The following is a 23839-nucleotide window of genomic DNA, read 5'->3' as shown; positions in this document are numbered from 1 at the left end:
CATCATGTTGAAGAAGCATTTATTGTTGGTGCTTTGTTCAAATTTAGTGGTGGTGGTGGGTCATGGTTTTTATGTCCCCCCTCAATTTGTTATGTGGGTCTGGTGTCCCCACCCCCCTCTGCACGACACTGCCTTCAGCGTAGGGACCGAACCCAGGCTTCATACAATACTTCTAGTGAGCTATAACCGTGGCCCTCACTTAGCCTTTTTTTTTTTTTTTTTTTACTATCAGCATCAAATAAAATTTTATTTACTAGTTTTAAGTAAAATAGTATATTCCTATTTTTGTTAAACTTATTCTTCTTTCTGGATAGTCATCCATGTAACCTTCTGTTTGGGTATATGTCTAGAATATTTATCTAATTTCAGAGGTGGTTGTTAGGTAGGTCTTAGATGATCTTTAAAAGTTTCTTGGGCTAGTGAGATGGTTCTTCTGGTGGAGGATCTGGCGACCAAGCCTGACAACCTGGTTGGACTTATAGGACCCACGTGGTAGATGGAAAGAACAGAACAGACTCCTGCAAGATGTCCTCTGACCTCTACACCTATGCTGTGGCATGCATAACCATGTGTGCACATGCACACACATGCAGATCAATAAATATTTTTTAAAAAAAGAAAAAAAATGTCCTTGCTTTTCTGAGCTTTGAAATGCTTTTTAGTGAGTGTTTACTCAATCATTTTTACAGAACTCAATGGTGGAAAAATTTAACAGAAATGCAAGTTGTCCATAGCAACTATTACACAGTGTAATGCTCTTAATTTATTGATCAGAAAAATGTTCCTGGGTGAAAATTGCATTGATTTTTGGGACTCTGAAATATCTAGACAGCTTTCTGCTCTTTCCCTGTATAATGGCACGAGAACAATCTTGAAGGCAGGCAGCTGCAAATTACCTTGTGCAGAAACACTGTTTGCAAAGGTAAACCAATGGTCTTTCATTGGTCAAAAGATGGAAGTCTGAGAACTTTCTAGTAGTTTATAATGTGCTCACAGTTAGCTTACATGCTTCTAAGTGCTGTGTTGAGAGCCTGCAAATAAACTGCTCTCTGCAGGCTTTATGACCCTATGACTCAGAATTAAAGTAAACTTTGCCACACTGTCATATTTCCAGAGCCATTTTTTTAAATTGGCATATTTATAATCATGGTAGATGACTTAATGACCATAAAATTGATTTTGTATAATGAAAGTGTGTATGAGCATAAGAAAATCTAACTAACTTTGGAACCGTCGGTGAATTGTATAGATAGATGCATGAACAGCATTTTTCTTTCTTTCTTCTTCTTTTTTTTGTTTTGTTTTGTTTTTTTTCGAGACAGGGTTTCTCTGTGTAGCTTTGGCTCTCCTGGAACTCACTCTGTAGACATGGTTGGCCTCAATTTCCAGAATGCTGGGATTAAAGGCATGTGCCGCCATGCCTAGCTACATATTTTTAATAAGATTTTTAAATTTTATTTTATGTGTATGAGTGTTTTGCCTGTATGTGTGTATGTGTACGATGTGGCTGCCTTTGGCGATCAGACGACAGCATCAGGTCCCCTGGAACTGTAGTTATGGATGGTTATAAGTCACCATATGGGTGCTGGGAGTTGAACTCCTGTCCCCTCAAGAGCAACAAATGCTCTTAACCACTGAGCCATCTGTCCAGCCCATAGAGAGCATTTATTACCACTCTATAGATACCATACTTTTAGATTCTAGGAGTAATTATTTACAATTGCAGGGCTTGGGGCCCAGCAGTTAAGAGTACATACTGTTCTTATAGAGGGTGTGTCAGAGGGCCCACAGCCACCTTTAACTCCAGCTCCAGGGGATCCAGGCCCCTTTTCTGGCCTCTGAGGGCACCATATTTACATCACACACATGTAAATAGAAATAAAATCTTAAAAATTCTGAGGTTTTTGTTGAAGGTAGACCATCATAAATGATATAATGGCATGACTCTGGGAATTAGACCATTACCCTTCCTCCTCTGGTTTGCCTGGTATTTACCATGGGTTATAATATCTAAACTTATTTACTTTCTTGATTATCCACCTCTTTTTAAATTTTTCTTAAAATTTTGGTAGTTTGTGAAATAAAGGCTATCACTGATGCATGTAGTACATAATTGTATTTTGCTCATATTTGCAGAAATATAAAATACTTCATGATTCCTTGTGCTGGGGCTGTGCCCATTTCTGTTCATCTCCGATGTCAGTTTGAATGAGGCCCACACAATTCTAAAGTCTGTTTTTAGGACCCGAGGATGGAGCTCTGTGGTCACGTTGCATGTTTAGTATGCGTGTGCTCGTGAGGCTCCAGGCTCTGTCTCCAGCACAGGGAAGATCTAGGAGAGACATAAATCATAATTCTACCAGGGTGGGCAGGAATGTGTGGCACTTGAAGTTCCACATTCAAGTGAGCAGTGCTTTAGTAATGTAAGATTTGGAAAGCTAGATAGCCAGTCACCAGCGCCCCCTCCCCCCAAAAAGAAAAAAAAAAGGACCAAAGAGGAGTAGTCTAACCGCTTTGGGGGTGAAAGGACCAGTGTGTGACAGCTAAGGTGAAGCCAAGGGTGGAGCAGGGGTTGAGGCGCCCCTCCTCCTCTCCTGCAGTAGCTTTGGGGAGGGCAGTGGAGTGGTGTAAGGAGCCGGCCTGCAAGGCGGGATGGTGGTTATCTAGAACTAATGTTAGGAGTGAGGAGGTGCAGGGAGGTGCAGGGGAGAAGCTGTGGTCACCAGGAAGGTAAAGGAAGCACCTCTTCCTTATGAGAAGTATCGGGGTCACATGGGGTTTCTTTTGACTTGTCATCTTTTTTGTGTCTATCTTTCTCTTCCTCAGGCTGTGGGTAGCTCCCTGTTACATGCTGTCTTTATCTCTCTCTGCCTACCCTAGGGAGTAAGGTAGGCCTTTAAGAAATGTTTGTGGAGGGGGTGGGTCTGTGTGGTTCCAGTCTATCTCAGGTGTAGCAAGTAGCCTGGAGACTTTTCAGTGTGAGTTTATATTGCTCCCAACTGAAGAAACTTTGTAACCATGTTGCTTGCTAGCGGGCACACACACACAGACAGACAGACAGACAGACAGACAGACAGACAGACACACACACACACACACACACACACACACACAGATACATATGTATCTGTATGTATGGGGGGGAGGAGAAGGGATGGGGTGGGAGAGACTATTTCTTTATAAAGATCTCAGATCTTAACTTTTCTTAACGGCTGGGATAGCTGCTCAAACACACAAGGCAAGCACTTAGTCCTGCCCTCCACCCACTTTTTTTTTTTTTTGTCCAGGCTGTCCTGGAACTGGCTGTGTAGTTCAGGCAGAGCGTGACTTGGAGACGTTCCTACTAAAGCCTGTACCTTGATTTCCTGTTTAGATAGGTTCCTCTCTCCGCCTGGTGAGCAAATCTTAGTATTCTGCAAGAAATCTGACTAAATGCATTTAGTTTGTCTAACTTAGGTGTTTTATTTTATTTATTTGAAAACAGAGTCTTACTGTGTAGTTCTGGCCGGATTGGAACTTACTGTGTAGACCAGGCTGGCTCGTAACTCTGAGATAACCACCTCCAGGGTGCTGAGACTGAGTTGTTTCAACTAATCTAGTTCAGAAACCTTATACATTGTAATTTACAAACTGCAGAAACATTGACTATAATTTTAAAAGAAACATTCTATTCACAATGCTGTCATCAAAACATTTTCCCTATATACTTACTGATTTTTTAAAATGTATTTTCATGCTTTATTAATTGTCATCACAGGTTAGATAGGGTTAGATAAAACTTGTGTTCATTTTCATTGACAGTTAACATTGTCATTATTCTCCTTGCTGTATGTAAGTTTTCTCTTGTAGTTAACCTTTTATTGTTGTTTATACTGGAGATTGAACTTGGCCTCACACATGCTAGGCAAGCATTCTACCACTGGGCTATATCCCTGGTTCTTTTCTTATTTTTTATTTTGAGATAGTGTCTTACTAAATTGCTCAAGTTAGCCTTGAAATAACTCTATTGTCCAGGCAGGTCATGACCTTGAACAGCTCCCCACTACTCAAGTAGATAAGTACTTGGGATTATAGGCCTGACTTATTTATGTGTTGATGTTTATATTTTTGTTTTGTTTTGCTTTTTTTTTTTTTTCCATTGAGGTAGATCTTTCTAGGGAAGTTGAGGCTGGCCTGTAACTCAAGATTCTCCTGCCTTAGTGCTGGGGTTATAGACATAGATCACTATGTAGGTTCCAAGGAAACACTGAAGGAAGAAGACCCCGGACTCAAACAGTGTGCAAGAACCAAGAGCGTTTATTAGACCACATGCATGTGGGGTCCTTCACCTGTGCAAAATGGTGACGACCCTGAGAGGGGTGTGCAGGTTTCTTTTAAGCACAGCTAAGGGGAGTTTCAGGGTCACCTTCATATTTGGTTAAGCAAGCAGCAGTTACATTAGTATATTTTTAATTGGCTGAGGTTTAGTCTCATTATTTTTGGACATATCTGCACAAGCTGAGACATGACTCAGAAGGGGCTGCTGGGTGTGTCCTTGAGACACTGTGAGGCTGACTTAGACCCTCTGTGTTCGTTCTCTCCCTCCACCCTGAATGTAGGGCCTTGTAGATAAATGGCCCTTTGCTGGAAAAGACACCTATTTGCCCTTCTCAGAGAACTGGCACCTAAATTCAGTTGTGAAAGTGGGAGCGTTTAACCCCTTCAGCTAGTGCTAGGCTTGCTTTCCATTAGGTAGGACTTACTAGTGCTTTGTCACTGGACATAGATGGGAACAGACACCTGGTGAAGTGATGGATCTTCAGACTGGAACAGCTTTGGCCAGTATTAGCAGTGGGTCTCTGCGAAGCAATTAGCTTCAGAGTCAGTTTTTTGTTTTGTTTTTTCTTTGAAAGACAGATGATGTCATATAGCCCAGGCTGGCCTTCAACGCATTATGTTGTTAACCGCCCCCCCCCCCCCCCTTCACGTGAAGCTCCTGAGTGTGCCACCACACTGTTTATGTTGTGCTGGGGCTCAAACTCAGGACTTTGTGCATACTGGCTAAGCATTCTACTAATGGAGCTACATCTCCAGTCCCAGGCAGTTCTCTTTTTTTTTCCCCCCTCTGAGACAGGGTTTCTCTGTGTAGTTTTGGTGCCTGTCCTGTTGGACCATGCTAGCCTCGAACTCACAGAGATCCACCTGGCTCTGCCTCCTGAGTGCTGGGATTAAAGGAGTGTACCACTACAGCCCGGCCCCAGGCAGTTTGACTTCCTCACAGCTCTGTCTTATTGGCTACGTTCCCTTTCTTAAAACTCACTCTTCCCATGACTTTTCGCCCGTTCTTCCTCAGAAAGTTTCTTCCGCCCTTTCAGGCTTGCTCTGCTCTGTCCTGCAGAGTCCTGAGCCTCCCTGCACACTGGCATTCTCATAGGCAGGTCCTGTCTTTGGTCCAGCCTTGCCTCTAACTACACCTTGTCTGAATAGACTCATCCCTTCTCATGATGTCAACTTTCACAACTCAGTGATGACTCCCAGACTTCTCTGTCCTGGTGCTCATTAATCCCTCCTGTAGTTGACACTTGGTCAATGTTGAATTACTGAGCATCTCCACCTGGGTGACACATCGCTCATGACGGTTGTGTCTCACTAAACTCATTCATTATTCTTCCTCAGGCCCCTCCCAAGGTAAACTCCCTCTCCTGAATTCTCCTCTGTGGTCAAAGGAATGTCTACGTAAGTAAGTATGCCACAAACCTGACAGTCATGCTGGACGCACTTCCCTCTGGTCACTCACAACTGCTAGGTCGTCCAGCCAACTGATCCACTTCCTCAGTTTCTTTGGAATCTGGCTTCCTTTTATCTAATGCTGGCTGACTTTAGAACCACATCATATTTCACTGGCTTCCCCACAATGGTAGAAGATGCAGATTAAACTCTGACCACTATTCCCCAGATCCTAACTGCCAACCAACCCTATCTCTCCAGAAGACAACAGAGATCTACCTAAAATGCTAACAATCCCTCCCACTTTTGTAAGGGTGCTCAGCACCTGCTGACCTGGACCACTTCACGTCAGGGTACCTACCCTCAGGGAAAGGCTGCTGGGGCCAGATTCTTTGTTTCTGCATGCTATTATTTTCACGGAGAAGACCTTTTCCTTTGATTTTGTCTGACAAGTGCATCCTTACTTCTTAGCTTGTATTAGTAAGCTATCTCTGGGGAGATTTCCCTGAACCCCATCCTCCCCTATTAGTAGGGAAGAACTTCCATTTTTCCCCTGCTTGCTGACGTCTGTTGTGGACTCCCTGAGGCGGGAGGAAGGCTAGCCTGATCTGCATAGTGAGACCCTATCCCAAAAGGAAAAAAAAAAAAACAAAAAGAGGTTAAACAAATTCCAGGAGTGGGTTTGAAATATTGTTTCACTATGAAGTACATTGCTTCTCAAAAGAGTGGAATTAATTTAGGGCCAGATATGGTGGTTGTATGCCTTGTAATCCCAGCATTTCAAAGCTTCAGGCAGGCAAATCTCTAGGTTGAGGGTAGCCTGGGCTACATAGCAAGAGCTTGTTGCACGTATCAGAGTTGTATGGCTTATACTGCCATCACAAAGCCTGTGTAGCAGCTGGCAGGTAGTGGTATGCCTTTAACCCCAGCACTCCAGAGGCAGGCAGATCTCTGTGAGTTCGAGGCCAATCTGATCTACAAAGTGAGCTCCAGGACAGCCAGGGTTACGCAGAGAAACTCTGTCTCCAAATCCATCCGCACCCCACCCCCCAAAAAAGGAAAAGAAAAAAAAGTGTAGCAATTGAATTAAGTTTTCAACAGTTTATAGATGCTTACTTTCAGGTGTTATGTTAAAAGAATTGGTATTATGGCATATAAATTTCTCATCATTAGTCACGATGGAAATACTCTGTCCCTGTGTTCATTAGGCACATGTGGTTGTCAGCCCTGGAAATGTAGGTAGGATGACTGAGAAACTGAAATGTTCATTGCCTCTCATTTTAGGTAACTGAAAGTGAAATGTAAATAAAGGCAGGTGGCGTGGGCTGCTCAAATCGGACAGCCCCGGTCTAGGGAGGAAAAGGTAGTCATTTAACAGGTGTAATTGCTACGCTCTGGACCCTTCCTTTGTTGATGCTTTGTTGACGTAATAAGCTCATGAAAGTAAGGTGTGACCGGCTCACAAGTGCCGTCATTACCACTGTGAGCCAGCACCACCTAATTTGGGGAACCATTTTTAAATAGGTGCTTAGATCAGGAGGGTAATAGAATGCGCCCGTCAGGAAGACCAGCCCGCGTCCCAGTGGAGACTGGAGATAAAGTGGGAAATGTTACTCACAGCGCTTACTCAGGGGCGTGGACTTCCTACTCCAAAGGAGGCCAGCAGCATAACTCTTTGAGGGCAGCATCTGCAAGACTTGTTTTTCCACATATACTGCCAAACTTGTTCTGATTAGACAGGAAGTGAAGCCACTTTGCAGAGAGCCCGCCAGCATCTGTATCTCCTCATAGGGCTCTCCAGACCTTTCTACCTCTTACCTATCAATTTGTGGGCCGAGGCTGGGGTTTGCTCTCCAATTTAAAGGAGGAACAGCGGTGGGCAACGCTTTCTCTTCTAACTCCAGATCACATGTTTAACCAATGTATCAGCTTTTTACTGTACTTGATGTGCTCCTATAATAGGACAGTTTATTTAACTCGCACGATTCTTGCACAAGGGGACTCTGAATAAATCCTGTCGGATCAGCCCTGTGACCTATGTCTTTTATACGCTGGCAACGGAGAGAGATTTCAATCTCTTTATTGGAGTTGCTGGCGATATGCCAAGCAGGTAACCTGGCCGGCATTGCCTTAAAAAGCCCCGCTTTACTATTTAATCCTAACACCTTTGTACCCTTGGAATCTGGGTCAGCAGTGGAGCTGCGAAATTTGGGGTGCAACACTTGCCTGTGCCGGCTGACCCCGCGGGCCACTTCCGACGCAAAGCTTCGGGGTTTCCCCAGTTGTTCCCTGGAAGAGAACGCAAGCGCTGCCTGTGGGAAGCCCCGCGATGCTCTCTAAAAGGTGTCCCTCAGGACGCGCCCTGCGACCTCCGGGGACATCGGCGGACGCCGGCCACCTTGGCCAACGCGCAGCGCTTTCCCCGGGCGCGCGCTCGGCCGGACCTGCTGGCTCCTAAGCGCGCGGCGGAGCGAACCATCCGGCCAGCGAGGCGGGGGTGCAGGCGGGACGTACGAACTCGGGGGCCTCCTACCGCCCCAGGTCCTCCGTCGCCGGCCGGGAGTCGGGGCGCATGACTCTGCCCGCCGCGGGGTCTCTGGCGCGGCGCCGGCGAGCCATCCCCCGGCGGCGAGGGTGGTAGCGGCCGTTGGAGTTTCCCCGGCCGGGCGGCCGGCGTGGGCGCAACTAGGCGCGGGGCGGGCCGGCTGCGCCGCGGGAGGAGGGACAAAGGGGAGGCTCCCCGTGGTGGCGGACTGGCCGCCGCTGCAGCTTGTAGTTCTGAGCCGCGGCGAGGAGGACGTGCGGGAAGAGCGCGCGAGATGCCGGTGCGGGGAGACCGCGGGTTCCCACCGCGGCGGGAGCTGTCGGGCTGGCTGCGCGTAAGTTTCCTCCCCGTCCCGGTGGCGAGCGGCGGCGTGGGAGCGGGTGGGCTCCGCGTGGCTCCCCTCTATGTCCCAGCTTGGTCTCTCTGGGCTGTAGATAGCTAGGGTTCTCCTGGAGGGACCTGGCGCAAGAAAGGCGAGGACTGCTAGGAGGGCGCTTGATAGCTTGTGGCCTCTCTGAAGTCATTTGGCTTGGAGATGAAATCGCAAGTAGGGGAGAGTGTGGAGCCCAGCGCCCTGGTGTAGGCTCCCAAGACTTTCTGTGCCTGTGGTCGCCGACTGGACGCCTGTGCGTGTTCTCTTTCCAACTTAATGCAGAGGCTCTAGCCATGTACTGAGAGACACTGAGGACTCTTTGGATACCCAAATCCTCGTTTTCTTTTCAAGTCAGCTAGCTGCCTCTGCGGAACAACTTCTTTTGCTGTAGGGAATGGAGATGGGGTTTCGGAAGAAGCCCCAGAAAGGAGTGATGAATGGTTTGTATTCTGGTAGTCTTCTACCTGTCATCAGTCCCTTTTATTTTATGTCTCCATTTGTCAGGTTTCCGCGTTTACACAGTAGTTTATTTTAAGGTATAAATAATCAGGGATTTCGACCTCAGGCTTCTTCACATTCTTGAAATGTGAAGAACTTGGGAGAGGACCTGCCAGGACTCAGTAATGGAATCCAGCCTTCCCTTTTATTGTAGCTTCAGTTTGCAGGCTGAGTTGCTTCTCTGGCGACTGTCTGACCTGAGTAATCATGGTTGTGGCTTTCCTGAGGTTCCCAGTGAAGAGTCATCCCCTCCCAGAAACTGCCCTGGGTTGCACACTCCCTGCTTCCACTGCCGAGTCCCAGCAGAGAGGGAGAGTTATCCCCACAGCTTCCTACGTGGTCTGCTGGCTGTCCCCACAACCCCTTACAAAAAAAAAAACAGGTCCATCTATCCACCCAGGAGAGCCGCTCTGCCAGGCTCACCTGGGAAGAAGGTATTTTTAGCTGAGAAATTAGTAAGTAGCTATTGCATTTGTGGAAAAGTGCCATTTAATATCCTGCTTAGATTAGGGTGTATTAGCTAATTCAATACATTTTTTTTTAATAATGCCGCTTCAATGTGGGGAATGCAAAGATAAGTAGAAGTAGTATGTTTCATCCACAGTTTTGTTGGGAAAATGCACAAGGAATAAAGAGACCAATAGTGCCATTTGGAAGTATGGACAGGGTGCTGCCATTGGTTAGATGAGAGAAGGGAGGGAGCTTTAGCCAAGGTAACTGGCTTTTGGGTTTTGTCCCCCCTCCCCTCCCCACAGAGCTTCTTGGAAAGAGTGATAAAAGGAAGGGTTTTCCTTTTGAAAGTCTACTACAAGTGTGTGTGTGTGTGTGTGTGTGTGTGTGTGTGTGTGTGTGTGTGTTACTGGGGATTGAATCCAGGGCCTCAAGCATATTTTTGAGTGGTGTTCCCAGTGTCCCCAGTGGCAGCTTCTCAGTACCACTGAGCTAACATTTAATGAGCACCTAGTTAGTGCCAGTCATTGGAGGAGATACAGAATTGACTAAGACTGGATTTGTGCTTGCAGGAGGTCAGCGACACCAACATGGTAGACTGCTTTAGGTGGATCTGGCTTTACGTGATTCCTGGCACCGAGGGAGGGGATGGTTAATACAGATGCACACTGCTGTTCAGAAATGCAACGAAGAGTGGGATTGTCCTCTCGGCATCCCTTCGGGGATTCTTTCAGGGAAGAAAGAACACGTGAACAGACACTTCCTGATGTCAGCCACTACAGAGGATGGCTGGGAATGTGTCCACCCTTCGGGGATTCTTTCAGGGAAGAAAGAACACGTGAACAGACACTTCCTGATGTCAGCCACTACAGAGGATGGCTGGGAATGTGTCCACTCACAGTGTGCTGGCATAGACTGGGTGCTAGGTACACAGTGGTCATTGGTCCCAAAATTTAAGTGTGGGGCTTTAAATGAAGGATTTTTGGGAGATGAGGTATAATGGTGTAGGTAGGCGGTGCCAGATAGTTGCCAGTCCCCTCCCAAAAAAGAAAAACAAAAACAAAAACAAAACCACTTTCCATGTCTCAGAAGGCCTTGAATGTCAATAATAGAGCTTTGGGAGGGGAATCCCAGAAACTCCTAATGTGCTAATTAGAGGTCCCTCTCTCTTAACGGGCCTGGGAGCTAACTTCATAGCGAACACTCCACTTCCTCCAGAGTAAATGGTTCTGTCTTTCAGGCTTGCTTAGGAATAAGACAAGACTCATCTTATCGCCCTCTGGGGAAGTCACTTGTAGTGACTTCTGCCTAAATTTACTTAACCCTTGATCTAGTTCCTTGGACGTTGACAGCAGATCATGGCTAACCCGCTGTCTCCTGTGTGCGGAGTGAGCACTTTTGAATACATCTGACTGCTTGGGAGATGACAAGCTTCCCACCATTAATTTTCTTTTCACAAGATTCTCCCTCCTTAGAAGGCTGTCTTTGAAGGATACAGGTTCTTGAAACTAGGTGGGGATCTCCTTGGGTCACTGTAGTTCTGTGTACAACAGAAATTGTTTAAAAAGACATTCTTATGTGGTTGGACAGTGGCTAGAAGTGTGGGTGCCATAGGGCAGCTGTGGAATTGGGAAGGACCAGTAGTCACTCAACCTTTCAACATCTCCCAAGATTACTAGCCATTAGGGAATTCCTGGCCTAATCCCTAAAACAAATCCCATTAAGCAGCCAGGCCATATTAAAGATTTCTCTCAATTGAGAGCTGACTCCCAATAAAACGCCCCATTGATTATACCCTAAACAACAATCAAGGATGCAAAAATCTGCTGGCTACAGTGACCTTGGGCCAGCAGTTTTGCTATTGAGAGGTAGAGGTGATTTTGGTATGGTGCTGTCCTGTGCATGGTTACCCCAGCCTTCTTCAGTGGAAGGAAGTAGAATTGGCATGTTAGCTGTCCAGACCACCAGGCCTGGCTTAGGAAGTTAATTAATAATTTTATGTGTACAGTGCTGTGCTTGCATGGATGTGTTGCTTATGTGCCTGGTGCCAGAAGGGGGCATTGGACTCCCTGGGACTGTAGTTACAGATGATTGTGAGTGGCCCTGTGGGAATGGGAATCAAATCTAGGTCCTCTTCAAGAGCTTTTAACTTCTGAAACACCTCACCAGCCCCTGTGTGTGTGGTGTGTGTGTGTGTGTATGTGTGTGTGTGTGTGTGTGTGTGGTGTGTGTGTGTGTGTGTGTGTGTGTGTGTGTGTGTGCGTGTGTGCTTGAGACAGAGTTTCTCTATGTAGCACTGGTTGTCCTGAAATTTGATTTGTTGGCTTCGAACTTAGGGAGCCACCTGCTTCTGCCTCCCAAGTGCTGAGATTAAAGGAGTGTGCCACCACCACCTGGCCATATATTTTTAAATAATAAAACAACAGCAACAACGGACTAACCCAGCCAGCTGTGGTGGCACATGCCTTTAACCCTAGCACTCTGAAGGCAGAAGCAGGCAGATATCTGTGAGTTCTAGGCCAGCCACGGCAACCAAATAAGACCTGTCTCATAATAAATACAAACCGTCACCACCAACAAAACCCAATAATTCTCTTCTACAGGGATTAAATTGTCAGTTTCATTAGTTTGTTGGAAGGGATATAGTCTGTTTTTCAATTCTTCTACATTAATGTCATGTGAGGGATAAAAAACAAAGCCAGCCACCCGTCCCACTTATTTCAAAATTAGATAGCTTACTTAGAATGAAGCAAAAATAATTGTCAAGTAGAACTGAGTGTGTATTAAGAAGATGTGTAAGCTTATCATGATAAATAGTATTAGAATGTAAGAACTGTGAATGTGACAGTTACTTTTGATATCTGAGGACTTGGGCAGAATTGTGTAAAACACGTGTGACTTGGTTCTAGAGAACTCTGAGTGTAGCCTCTCCACACCTTCAGGAGCAGAACTCGCAGAATTCTGGAGGCCAGCAGTGTTGAGCACCATGGACTCTGTCTTTAGCATGTGTGTATCCCCCAACTTCTGCTCAGTTCTTTTCTTTGTATTTGTCCATGGCGTGCCTGTGAGATTCTTAACATCTGGCCCAAATCTTTTTCCTTTCTCTGCTTTCTACAAGTCGGCGTCTCACCCCCAAATGTTGGATGACCAAATGTTCATTCTTTCGAGATAAAGTGGAGTGACAGTGAGGCAGTGTTTTGGCTCTTCTGGGGCATATCACTGTGAGGCTCAAAGAATGCAGATCACCAAATGGCTTGACACATGAATGGTTTAACATCTCAGCATCTTCCCAAAGTGTGTTGAATGGAGGAATTCTGAGTTTTAGTTCATGAACTGACTTTATGGTGCTGGGGATGGAGCAAGGTTTTATGCTTTTGGTGCACGTATTGAGCTGTGGAAAGGGCTCTAACAAGGATGGTAGAGGAACTAGGAAGTTTGAGGGAGAAAACCAACCCCTTGCGCTTTGGCCTAACGTTAAGGTGCATATTGGTGGTTAGTGAATAAAACTGAAGAGGAGACACTTTGCATCACAAAGTTCTCTTGTAGTGTGCCTGGGGTGCTATTTGTGAGAAGTCCTAAGCCCTTGGCTAGTGACTTGTATTTAGTCATTTCTTGGCTAGTGACTTGTAAAATTTAGTCATTTCATATCAGCACACGGATTTGGTGAGTGCACCTGCCAGATGGGTAAAGTCAGGTCTTTAACACGATGCAGGCTGGCATCATTCCATAGTAGACTATATTTTGTAATAATGCTTATTTAAATTTTAATTTTTAGTCTCACTGGACTTTCATAGGTGTGGCTTCTATTTATGTTTCTCATCCTCCTGGCCTGTACAAGGGAGTAAGTAGTAAATATAGTTAATGTGAAAATGCAATCTTGACACTTGATCTATGAATGAATATCTCCCATACCCTTTGTTGTCTCTGGGAGCTGGAGGTGGAACCCAGGGCCTGGAACACGCTACCTGTATCTTGTGCAACACGTGGGTACCTGCTGCCTTCGGAGGCTAGAAGAGGGTGTCGGTTCCTCTGGGTCAGGACTTGGAGGTGGTTGTGAGCCAAGAAGTAAGTGCCGGGAACCAAACCCTGGTCCTCTGCAAGAGCAACCAGTGTTCTTAACTGCTGAGCCACCTGTCCATAGCAGGGTTGTGGTTTGTGTTGGTTGTAACAGTTTTTAGACTTTAGTTGTTACTGATGATTAAAGTCCAGTTACATTTTTGCCATTATAGTAAAGAAGGCTTTGATAATGTTATAGATTTAGCCCCTTGAGTTGAAGGTGATCAGGGTGTTATGTGACAAAACTTTTCCTGAGGAGATGAAACATACTTGTTCTCACCCCAGATAGGGAACCTATGACAGACCGACTTTCAGTGGTACAGATAACACCAAAGTCCAATTTGGTGAACCAGTGAGCTTTATTGGAGTTCCTTACAGGAATATGGGTGAGGGGTTACTTACAGGAGCAGAAATGACTCAGAGGCAGCTGCATCACCAAGGCCCATCCCAGCATGGGTGACAGCTCCCAAAAGCTGGGAACCTGGACAGCCTGTGGACAGCCCAGCAGGTTGAAGTGCCCTTTGCCTCAGCTGGTCTAAATGGCTTCCAGGCACCTCTTCTCTGAGAATCTTCTTTGCAACTGGGCGGGGAGGGGGCTAGTGAATCTGTTCAGTTTTAGGGAGTTCGTGAAGCTTTTTTGTTGTTGCTTACCTCTCTGTTTAAGTAACTCCCCTGCAGGATGGAATGTTTTTAATCTCCGAGGAGACTTACACAATACAGAGAGATAATGCTTTCTAGTAGCAATTGGTACTTGTAGAGCCTTTGTTCTGTGGAGGAAGGAAGAAAAAATTTGTCAGGCTGCCCCCGGCTTGCTTTTTAATGTCGGACTGTAGCAGTCTGTTTCCATGAGCTGAGAGCAGTTCCTAGCAGAGTACAGCGCAGACTAGTTCAGTTCAGCTCTGGGTTGGTTTCTTTTTGCCTTACAAGGATGGCAGCCGCACCTGAGAACCTGGGTGGGTGGAGTTTCACTGTGGAGGAGTCATAAATGTTTCCCTGAGAAGTCATCCGAGGCTCTTGAGTCTTTGGTGGATCCAGCAGAGTAGAATGAGACTATCTGAGGGAGTTTCTTAGCAAAACTAAAGGACTTCCTGATGAGCTCAGTTTCGGGAGCACGCTGCTTCCTCCTTAGCCCTCTTCAGTCTGGAGTCAGCTGCTCCGCTCTTGAGGATTGGCTAGTGTGCACCTGTCCCTGTTTACTCCCAGCCCTTATCACCTCCGATGCATGCCACCAGTCACTTCCCATCAGCCGGGAGCCCTGCCCTTGTGTGAGTCATAGTGGTAGATCAGTCATATTCACTGTCTACTTATCAAATTGATTTGGGAAGGCATGAGCTAGCGTGGCTCAGACTAGCGGAGGACTTGAGAGAATTCCTTAGATTTTATGTAGTGAGTGGGTGATAGTTTGCAAGCAAAAAAAACTTTGCCAAAAAATTGTAGAATTGAGCCTGGACTTCTCTGTGTGTTGTTGAAATGGGGCTGGGTGTAGCTCAGGCTGGCCCGAAACTTGTTGCATTGTTTCAGCCTCCTAAGTCCTGGGCTGAAAGGTGTGGGGCACTGGACCTAGCTGCGGAGCTTTTGGCTTAGGCATGGCAGCAGCATCTGCTTTATGTAAGTTGCAGCCTTTACCTCCACTTAGTTTGGATGGCTAATAGTTAGTTGTCTGTGGTCCTTAACTTCCTGAGGGCTCTCTGTGCTTGAGTGTAAAGCCTAGAGAACATTCCCAGTAACTGGGAGTTCCTTGTTCCAAATTACTTGCTCTTTTGGCTACACTTTTTTCCTGTGTGAGTTTATTTTCTTTTAGGAAGAGATCCATTGGAACTTTCTTTCTTTTCTTCCTGAGAGACATTTGAAAAAAATATTGTTAAAGGCAAACTTCCCAGAGTGCCTGGTAGTTGCTTAGCTCACAGAGCAGTGGAAAGAACTGTTATTAAGTTGCAGCCTGAATAATGTACTAGCACAGAGCCTGCAGGTTCTTTTCCTTCTTCAAGCCAGTGGTGGCTGCCGACTCCTCCTTTTTCCAGATTTTAATTTTCTTTTTTTTGAAATTACTTTTTTGTTTTATATGTAGGAGTGTCTGCTTTCTTGTATGTCTATGTACTGTGTTTGTTTGGTACTCTCAGAGGCTAGAAGAGAATTTCACATCCCTTGGAACTGGAGTTAGATTTCTTTATTCTTTCTTTTCTTTTCTTTTTTTTTTTTTTTTTTTTTTTTTTTTTTGAGACAGGTTCTCTGTATGTAGTCCTGGCTGTCAGAACTCACTATGGAGACCAGGCTGGCTTTGAACTCACAGAGATCCTCCTGACTCCAATTCTGGAGTGCTGGGATTAAAGGTGTGTACCACCACACCCAGCTCACAAAGACAGTTGTGAGTTGCCAGGCGGGTGCTTGAAAATGAACCCAAGTGCTCTTAACCACTGAACAGTCTTTCTAGCTCTTAATGTATAAAATATGTTTGATTTATTTTATTTTTACTGTGTATGTGTCTGTGTACACACATACCACATGTATATGGGTGCCTCTGGAGGCCAGGAGAGGTGCCAGATCCCCTGGAGCTGGAGTTCCAGGCAATTGTGTTCCACCTGATAGGGGTGCTGAGAACTGAGCTCAGTCTTCTGGAAGCGCAGACAGCATTCTTAATCACTGAGCCTTCTCTCCAGCTTCAACATTTTATCTTAATTTTAATTATGTGTGTCTGTGTGGTGGTATGTGCATGTGAGTTAGGTACCCATATGGAGGCCAGGGGCATTAGATCCCCCTGGAGCTGGAGTTATAGAATTATGAGCTGCCTGGTGTAGGTTCTGGGAATTGAACGCGGGTCCTCTGCAAGCCCCACTCCAGCCTTTCTGCAGGGCTTCTCACGAATCCCCCTTCATTCATTTCTGCATTCTTCCCAGGCCAAGCTGTGTGCAGGGAGCCTCCCACACCCTCGTCCTTTGCCATAGACTTTTCCCCAGAGTGAACTTTTACCAGCATGAGCACGGAACGGGCTACAGACTGCATTTGGGAGCTTTTTCTGCTCAGCTTCCAGCCGGGCCAAAGACCAGACTACTGACTGGGGTTCGAGAGAGGGGGGGGGGCACTTCCTCGTTCACTGACTACTGTGGAAGGGCGTGCTCTCCCTAGCTTCAGCCTCAAGGGAAGCACATCCGAGTGTTTGAGCACAGCTTCAGGGGAAGCACTTCACCCTGCTCTGGCTGCTCTGGTTAGTGTCTGGATGAGTTTTAAGAGGGGAGAGAGATTTGTGGCCTCTTAGACACTCCCTGAAATTTCCCAGGTATGGAACTGAAACCTTTTGTTACTCAGCCTCATGTTACTGTTACCAGGGCAGAACAGGCAGCTGGAGACTCTTGGAGAGTTGCTTATAGCCTGCCTCTATCAGGAATTGTTTTCTTTCCTTTCCGGGCTGCTGGGAAAAACCCCAGGGTTCTGGTCCTGTAAGGCAAGTGCTACCTCAGGGCTACACTCCCAGCCCTAAGGGAAGATTTTAATCTAAGGTCTGGGAGAAATCCTAGTTGGATACACTGTTCCAATGCCCAGTTTGGCAGATGACTCTGGGAGGGAAGGGTTGGGAAGGGGGAAGAAAAGGTGCTCTCTGACGCCCCCCCCCCCCCCAAGTCAGTGGTTCTCTGTGTAGCCTTGACTGTCCTGGAACTTACTCTGTAGACCAGGCTGGCCTCAAACTCTGCCTCCTGAGTACTGGGATTGAAGGCTTGTGTACCACTGTCCGTCAGCTCTCAGCTTTCTTAAGAACTGGAGTGTTTAAAATATTTTTTTCTGGAATATTTCCATACAGAAAGATTTCCAAAAGGTAACAGTAGAACCCAGGAAAGGTCTGCCCTCTACGAATCATCATGGTCATTATTGAACATTTTCTGTGTGGTCATGTTTATGGTATTTCTTTGTGAAGTATAATTTATATAAAGGTTTATGTATACATTTCAAATGAAGGGTTTAATGTTTTTTGTTTTTATATGTTTTCTTTTGGTGCTAATATTGAGGATTTTTTTTAATTGAGGTAAAATATAATATTCAATCATCCATTTAAGCTACTTTTAAATATACAGTTAAGTTAGTTCTGGGTTGTGCCATCTAATCACAAGATCCCATGAAGTCACTGGTGTGGTTACCCTTAGGATAGATGGACATTTTGTATCACCCTAGAACGGGCTTCACCAAGGGAGTCTTATTTGATTCTCCTCTCCAGACACTAGTTTTGCTTGACCTAAAGAAGGCTTTTCCCAGTGCAGTCAGTATTTATTTCTAACTTCTTTCCAGGGACCCTCTGTACAGCCATCTGTGTTGCTGTGTTGTTGTATGAAACTTACTGGTTCTTTGGTTGCTTAGTAGCATTCCATGTGTATGCACACTCAACATCATTCCATGTGTATGTACATGTGTATGCACATTCAGCATGATTCCATGTGTATGCACATTCGTCATGATTCCATGTGTATGCACATCTCAGCATGATTCCATGTGTGTGCACACTCAACATCATTCCATGTGTATGCACACTCAACATCATTCCATGTATATGTATATTCAACACCACTCTATGTGTGTGTACATTAAACATCATTCCATAGGTATGCAATTCAATGTTTTATTATTATGGATTTTTTCTTTAATTTTGTTCTTATGAAAATTCCATACACATTGTATTGGGCACATAAACATACTTCTCTTGTGTGAATTCCAAGTAGAAGTCTTGTGTTGTGAATTAGGGACACTTAAGTGTAGGTCTTTAACTCTGACGTCATCACCTACCTGACTGAATTATTTTGTCTTACAACTTCTTTCCTTGATCTCAAGCAGTTTACTCTTTTGTCATGTCCAGTCTTTGCATCTGTAAACCAGGCATTGAGTGCACATCCTGTGAATCAGGGTTTAATCAGGCAAACTTGTCCTTCCGGTGATTTCGGGGGGCAGGGTAGGATGCAGAATACTGAATGTCCCCTCAAACAATGGGGGACTGTTGGAGTTAAAACAAAAATCCCATCACCAGCATTCAGAATTGCCCCACAGACCCCATTGTAAACCAGAGCTTTGGTGGCTCTGAGGCTGGTGAGGGGCAGCGAGCTGGCAGATTGGCTGCTGCTGCTGCTGGTGCAGGAGCGCTGGAGGCTTCTGCCATCCTTCATGCTTTCACATCGTGCCCATGTGCTCCTCAACCAGGGATTTGGAGGTGTCTGGCCTCTGGTAGAGCAGCTCCTGGGGTTGCTGTGAGGCACTCAGTCGGTGGAGGTGGCAGGTCGTTTCTTATTTGCAGCACCATTTTGGAGGACCACTGTCTCTGTAGTGCATGCTTCCAAGCCTGTCCTTTGACTTTACAGTCACCTGATACAGTCCAGGTGACCTGTAACGGCTGCCTCCTTCATAAGATGTCCTGTCTTTGGGAGGGTCTATGTTCTGTGATTCTAGCTCTGTCTCCTGCCTCCTAACAACACTATGTAGCTTTCCCTAGGCTGGTCTCAAATTTTGTCTTTGGCATTACAGACATGTGCCACCATTTACTTCTGGAGGAGGGAGCTTGAGAAGCTGTAACTTTAAGGCTTGAGGTGTAACTCATCGGTGGAGCACTTGCCTGGCATATTCGAGGCCCTGGGTTCATCCCCAAAACTAGAAAAGAAAAGAAAACCAGATAGCTGTGGTATCAAGCCTACACTCTCAGTACTTGGGAAGCGAAGGCAGAAAAATTGAGAGCTTGAGGTTAGCCTGAGCTACCTAGCAATTTCAAGCTATCAAGTGAGACCAAAGAAATAATGCTTTTCAAGTTAACAAGTTGATGGCTTAATTCTATTAACTTACTTCTTGGATGAGTACATTGTCTTTGAAGTCCTTGTAATTTGATAGTATAAAGTACAAGGTAGTATATAAATCTGATTTATTATAATGGGCTCCACCCATTTTAACACTGCTTTTAGATTTTGTCAGATGAAATGGAAAGAGATCACGTATTTATCCAGTTTGTGCTTCAACTCTCTGGCTGATAGGATAGTCTGTCAAAAATGTGGGCAGAGTAACCTCAGTCATTTGAGCTTGCTTATAAAAATGTTAACTGTACTGGCTTGCTTTGAAAGTCTTTCATCCCTTTGGCAATGTCCCTTTCACTGCTGGGAAGGACTCATTTCTTTTTTCCCCCTAACGCTGGAATATTGGTGATTTTTTTTCTCCTTCCTTCAAATTACCTTCTCTCTACTCTCACCTAATTTACCCTTACTGTCTATTACACATTTAAGGATGGTGGGGAAACAGTGGTCACGTGATCCACCAAGTACCTTTTGAGGCTTCTGTCCAGTCCTATTTCTCCAGAGAGACTGGAAATGATACGTGGCGAACAGACATCTGAGTTCGGCGATAAGCCAGGAGCCGTAACTTTGCTCCAGCCCCGGCCTTAGCAGCACGGGCTGGCTATTTGCAGAGCTTGTGTGGATTTGAAAGTGCCAGAACTATATTGACAGAATCCCATTTTCTCTCTCTCTCTCTCTCTCTCTCTCTCTCTCTCTCTCTCTCTTTCTTCTTCTTCAGACTTTGAGTCAGCCAGAGCTCACAATGGATGTCCAAACAGTTTACAGTGCCTGAAACAATGAACAAAAGGTCTCAGTGTGTGGTGTGTGGAGTGCAGAAAATGGAGCTGGAGAGAAACTTCTGGGTAGTGACCTAATTCACTCCCCTTGGCACCCCTTCCCCATGCTGGAGCTTAAATATATATTTGCTTTTTTTTTTTTTTTTTTTTTTGCTGGGCATGACACTCAAGGCCTCATACGTGCTAGGGAAATATGTTCTGCTGCTGTGCTACATCTCTAGCTTGCTTGTGTGCGCTCTCTGTTTCTCTTTCTCTCTGTGTGTTGACCTAGATAGCTATAAATATTTAGGCTTAGTGTTATAACTTGAAGAGGGACTTGTCCTGTTGCTTTATATATTTTTGTGTAGGACAGTAATATTTATTTATTTATCATTCATCCATGCATTTATTTATTTGTTTGTTTTAAATCAAACTCTGGCTTGACTGGTATTCGGCAGACAAAAGTCAGGAACTTAAGAGAGGCAGCTGAGACTCTGTCGTCCTTAGTTCCTGCAACTTGCTCTCTGTCGGGAACTAGGCATCTGCTATTCAAAGATAAATTCCTCACTGGGCTTTTCTGCTGAAAAAATGTGGGCAAACAGCACTGGGTTAAAAATAAAGTTAGCTTGGCTACTGCCAAGTTCCTAAGTGTTTATGATTCACTTGTTCACAAAACATGTGGAGGCCATGCCTGTGTGTCACACTTGTGGCATAGAGGACACTGTCATCTGCATAGCACTGGGAAGACTCTCTGGCCTCGGAATAGGAAGGAACAAAAGAACATCATTCATTGTGGGTTTGGACCCTCACTAAAAAACCCTCAGCACTGGCACTGGAGCAGTGGGGCTGGAGATGGTGCATCAGTTAAGAGGACTGGCTGTCCCGGCTGCCAAGTTACCAATGTACTGCCACCTGTATCATCTGGAGTGTGATTTGAAGAAGTGTCGCAGCTGGTCCAGTTGGATCATGTCCCAGCAATGAACTGTCCTAAGAAAACAGCAGTAGGGCGTCCTTCCCTACAGTTCCCAGGCTTAGCTGTTGTTGGTTTTATACTTAGGACAGTGATTTATGGATTGACACATTATAGAGTGAGAAGCTGTTGTCCCTGTCTGTCTCTTGGTCTCGATTGTTCCCACCTGGCCACTGCATTCACAGTGTAAACAACAGAAGCCCTTTGATTGGGGAGAGGTTGATTGTAACTAGCTCTTTGAAATGGTAATTCAAAAATATCCTCAAAAGTATAAACGTTAAGTGTTCTTTGAAATGTGTGTATATATCAGAAGATCAGAGAAATTTTTTGAAAAATATATTTTAGGTGTATTTGTGTGTGTGTGTGTGTGTGTGTGTGTGTGTGTGTGTGTGTGTGTATCTCACATGTGTCCGGGAGTCTGTGGAAGTCAGAAGAGGGTGTTGAATCCCCTGGAACTGAAGATACAGACAGTTGTAAGCTGCCATGTGGGTGTTGGGAACCTGGAAGAGCTGGTTCTCCTCTGTAAGAGTAGCCAGTGCTTGTAACTGATGAGCCATCTATCTCTCCAGCTCACTTTTGCAGGTCCAGAGCTGAGTGTTTTAAGTGAGGGTCTGAACCCACACTAGATCTTCCTAATACTACCATAGGCTTGCTTTTACATCGGGAGGGACTGTATGGGGAGGAGGGCAGGTCTGCACCTTTGCATTCCTAGGGCACATGTAGCATCGTTACTGCTCAGGAAATGAATGTAAAAGGACAAGAAAGGAGAATCCTAATCCTCGGGGCTGGAGCCTCTTACCCTTCCTCACTGCATCCTTCCTGCTTTCCTTCCCCAACTTCTCTTCCCTTCCCACTTTTAAATTGGCAAATAAAAATGTGTCTGTGCCTGGCATACAAGGTGGTGGTGCTTGGATATAGGTCCACCCCCACTCCCACCCCACGACCCTGCTCTCCCCAGTTCCTAAGAAGCACCTTGTAGGAGGCTCCATGATTGTCTGAACTTGCATCTCTGCGGTGCCCAATCTAAAATGCTCAGGAGTGAAGCTTGCAGACAGACCCGAGTCCGTGACCTGGTTTTCACAGACGCTGCAGTGTTCTTTGGGGACAGGTGCATTTCAGCTCAGTTTCCAAGCTTGGACAGAACTCTGCCTGAGATGTCTCATCAGATACCTGCTGGACAGGGTGAGGCGCTGTTCTTGCTTGGTGCCATCACACTCCATTTGGTTGCATGTTTTTGCTGGTGAAGCTAGGGCAGGAGCTCCCGGGGCTTAGTTATGGTAGGTTCTTGGTTTAGACCTCACTGAATTCTCCCAGTCACTTGGCAAGGAGGGGTTACATGTGTTTTATAGGCTCGGAAACTGAGGCCCAGAAAGAGCGAACACTTGGTTGATGTGTGTTACAGAAGGAAGGAATCTGAGCTGGGGTCCATTTGAAACCGACAGGTCATCTCCATTTCACTAGCTTCTGCTTCTCACCCTCAGGCTGGAAGGAGGTATGGGGAGAAGCTCTGCTTGGCACATTCAGCCTCCAGCCCAGGATACCTATGGATGCAGCACCTCATAAATTGTAGACATATTTAATACATTACAGGAAACCCTGCCCCCATCTCAGTGTTTCAGGAGGGCCTCTAACTTTGTGGCTGAGGATGACCTAGAACTTCTGTGTGCTGGGATGACAGGTACAAGTCACACACCAGCTTTAATTGGTACTGGGAGCAGAACCTAGGGCTTTGCGCATGCTCAGCAAGTAACCTACCAGCTGAGCATGTTCCCAGCCCACATTATGAGCTCTGTTTTGATTTACTGTTGTTATTTTTTTGGTAACTCAGTTGTACAGTATTCAGATATGCATTTTGTAAATGACAGTGCTGTATCTCATGTCTAAAGGTCACATATTCTCTGTTGATTTCTAGGAGTGTAAGCGTTATGCCTGAACATATATAGGAGTAATTTTTGCCACCAGGAAATCATATATAAGAAAATGATACATCATTAATCTCTCCCCCACTGAAGCAGGGTTTCTCTGTATAGTCCTGGTCATCCTGGACCTGGATCTGTAGACCAGGCTGGCCTCGAACTTAGAGATTCACCTGCCTCTGCTTCTCAAGTGCTGGGTCGAAAGGCATGCACCACCACCACGCGGCCACATCAATATTTCTTTTCTTTCATTCTTCTTCTTTTTTTTAAAGATTCTTTTTTTTTTTTTAAAGATTAATTTATTTATTATGTCTACTATGTTCTGCCTGCATGTTGCCTGCAGGCCAGAAGAGGGCACCAGATCTTCACCATGTGGTTGCTGGGAATTGAACTCAGGACCTCTGGAAGAGCAGCCAGTGCTCTTAACCTCTGAGCCATCGCTCCAGCCCCACATCAATATTCCTGAGAGCTGTTTTCTTTCAGAGACTTTATGTGTCCATTACTCTGAGGCCCCAGAGACTCCAATGAATAGGGCGCAGCCTGAGAGGAGGTAAAGTACATGGGCACCTAGTTAAAAACCACACCTTTATTAGCGAAATAGTGTTAGCCCAGTGTGCTTTTTCACGGCTTCCTGACTTCTGGTAGGAATAACGGTTATCTCTCAGTCCCATTTGAAAACTATTGTTGATGTCAAGATAACTTATGGCTACAAAATGTGGGTTGAGAAATAGAGAAATTAACTTACATGTGCGTGGACACT

The 23839-nt window shown here is 45.5% G+C and overlaps 1 protein-coding gene across 5 annotated transcripts in view; it reads left to right on the top strand.

The window, feature by feature from the left end:
- Window positions 1–23839, top strand: part of Tjp2 (tight junction protein 2) — a 120444-nt gene that overhangs the window by 36130 nt on the left and 60475 nt on the right. For 3 of the 5 annotated variants that reach the window (XM_036208054.1, XM_036208111.1, XM_036208081.1), the window contains exon 1: window positions 8247–8585. The exons of the other annotated variants lie outside the window; for them this stretch is intronic. In XM_036208054.1, the coding sequence (XP_036063947.1) occupies window positions 8526–8585 (60 nt within the window). In that variant the 5' untranslated portion in view covers window positions 8247–8525. Of the gene's footprint in view, window positions 1–8246; window positions 8586–23839 lie in introns of those variants that run through there. 5 annotated transcript variants of the gene reach the window in all.

Source organism: Onychomys torridus, chromosome 1, assembly GCF_903995425.1.
Source record: "Onychomys torridus chromosome 1, mOncTor1.1, whole genome shotgun sequence".
In the NCBI taxonomy this organism is placed as follows: domain Eukaryota; kingdom Metazoa; phylum Chordata; class Mammalia; order Rodentia; family Cricetidae; genus Onychomys; species Onychomys torridus.
This window is presented reverse-complemented; position numbering and strand designations above follow the sequence as displayed.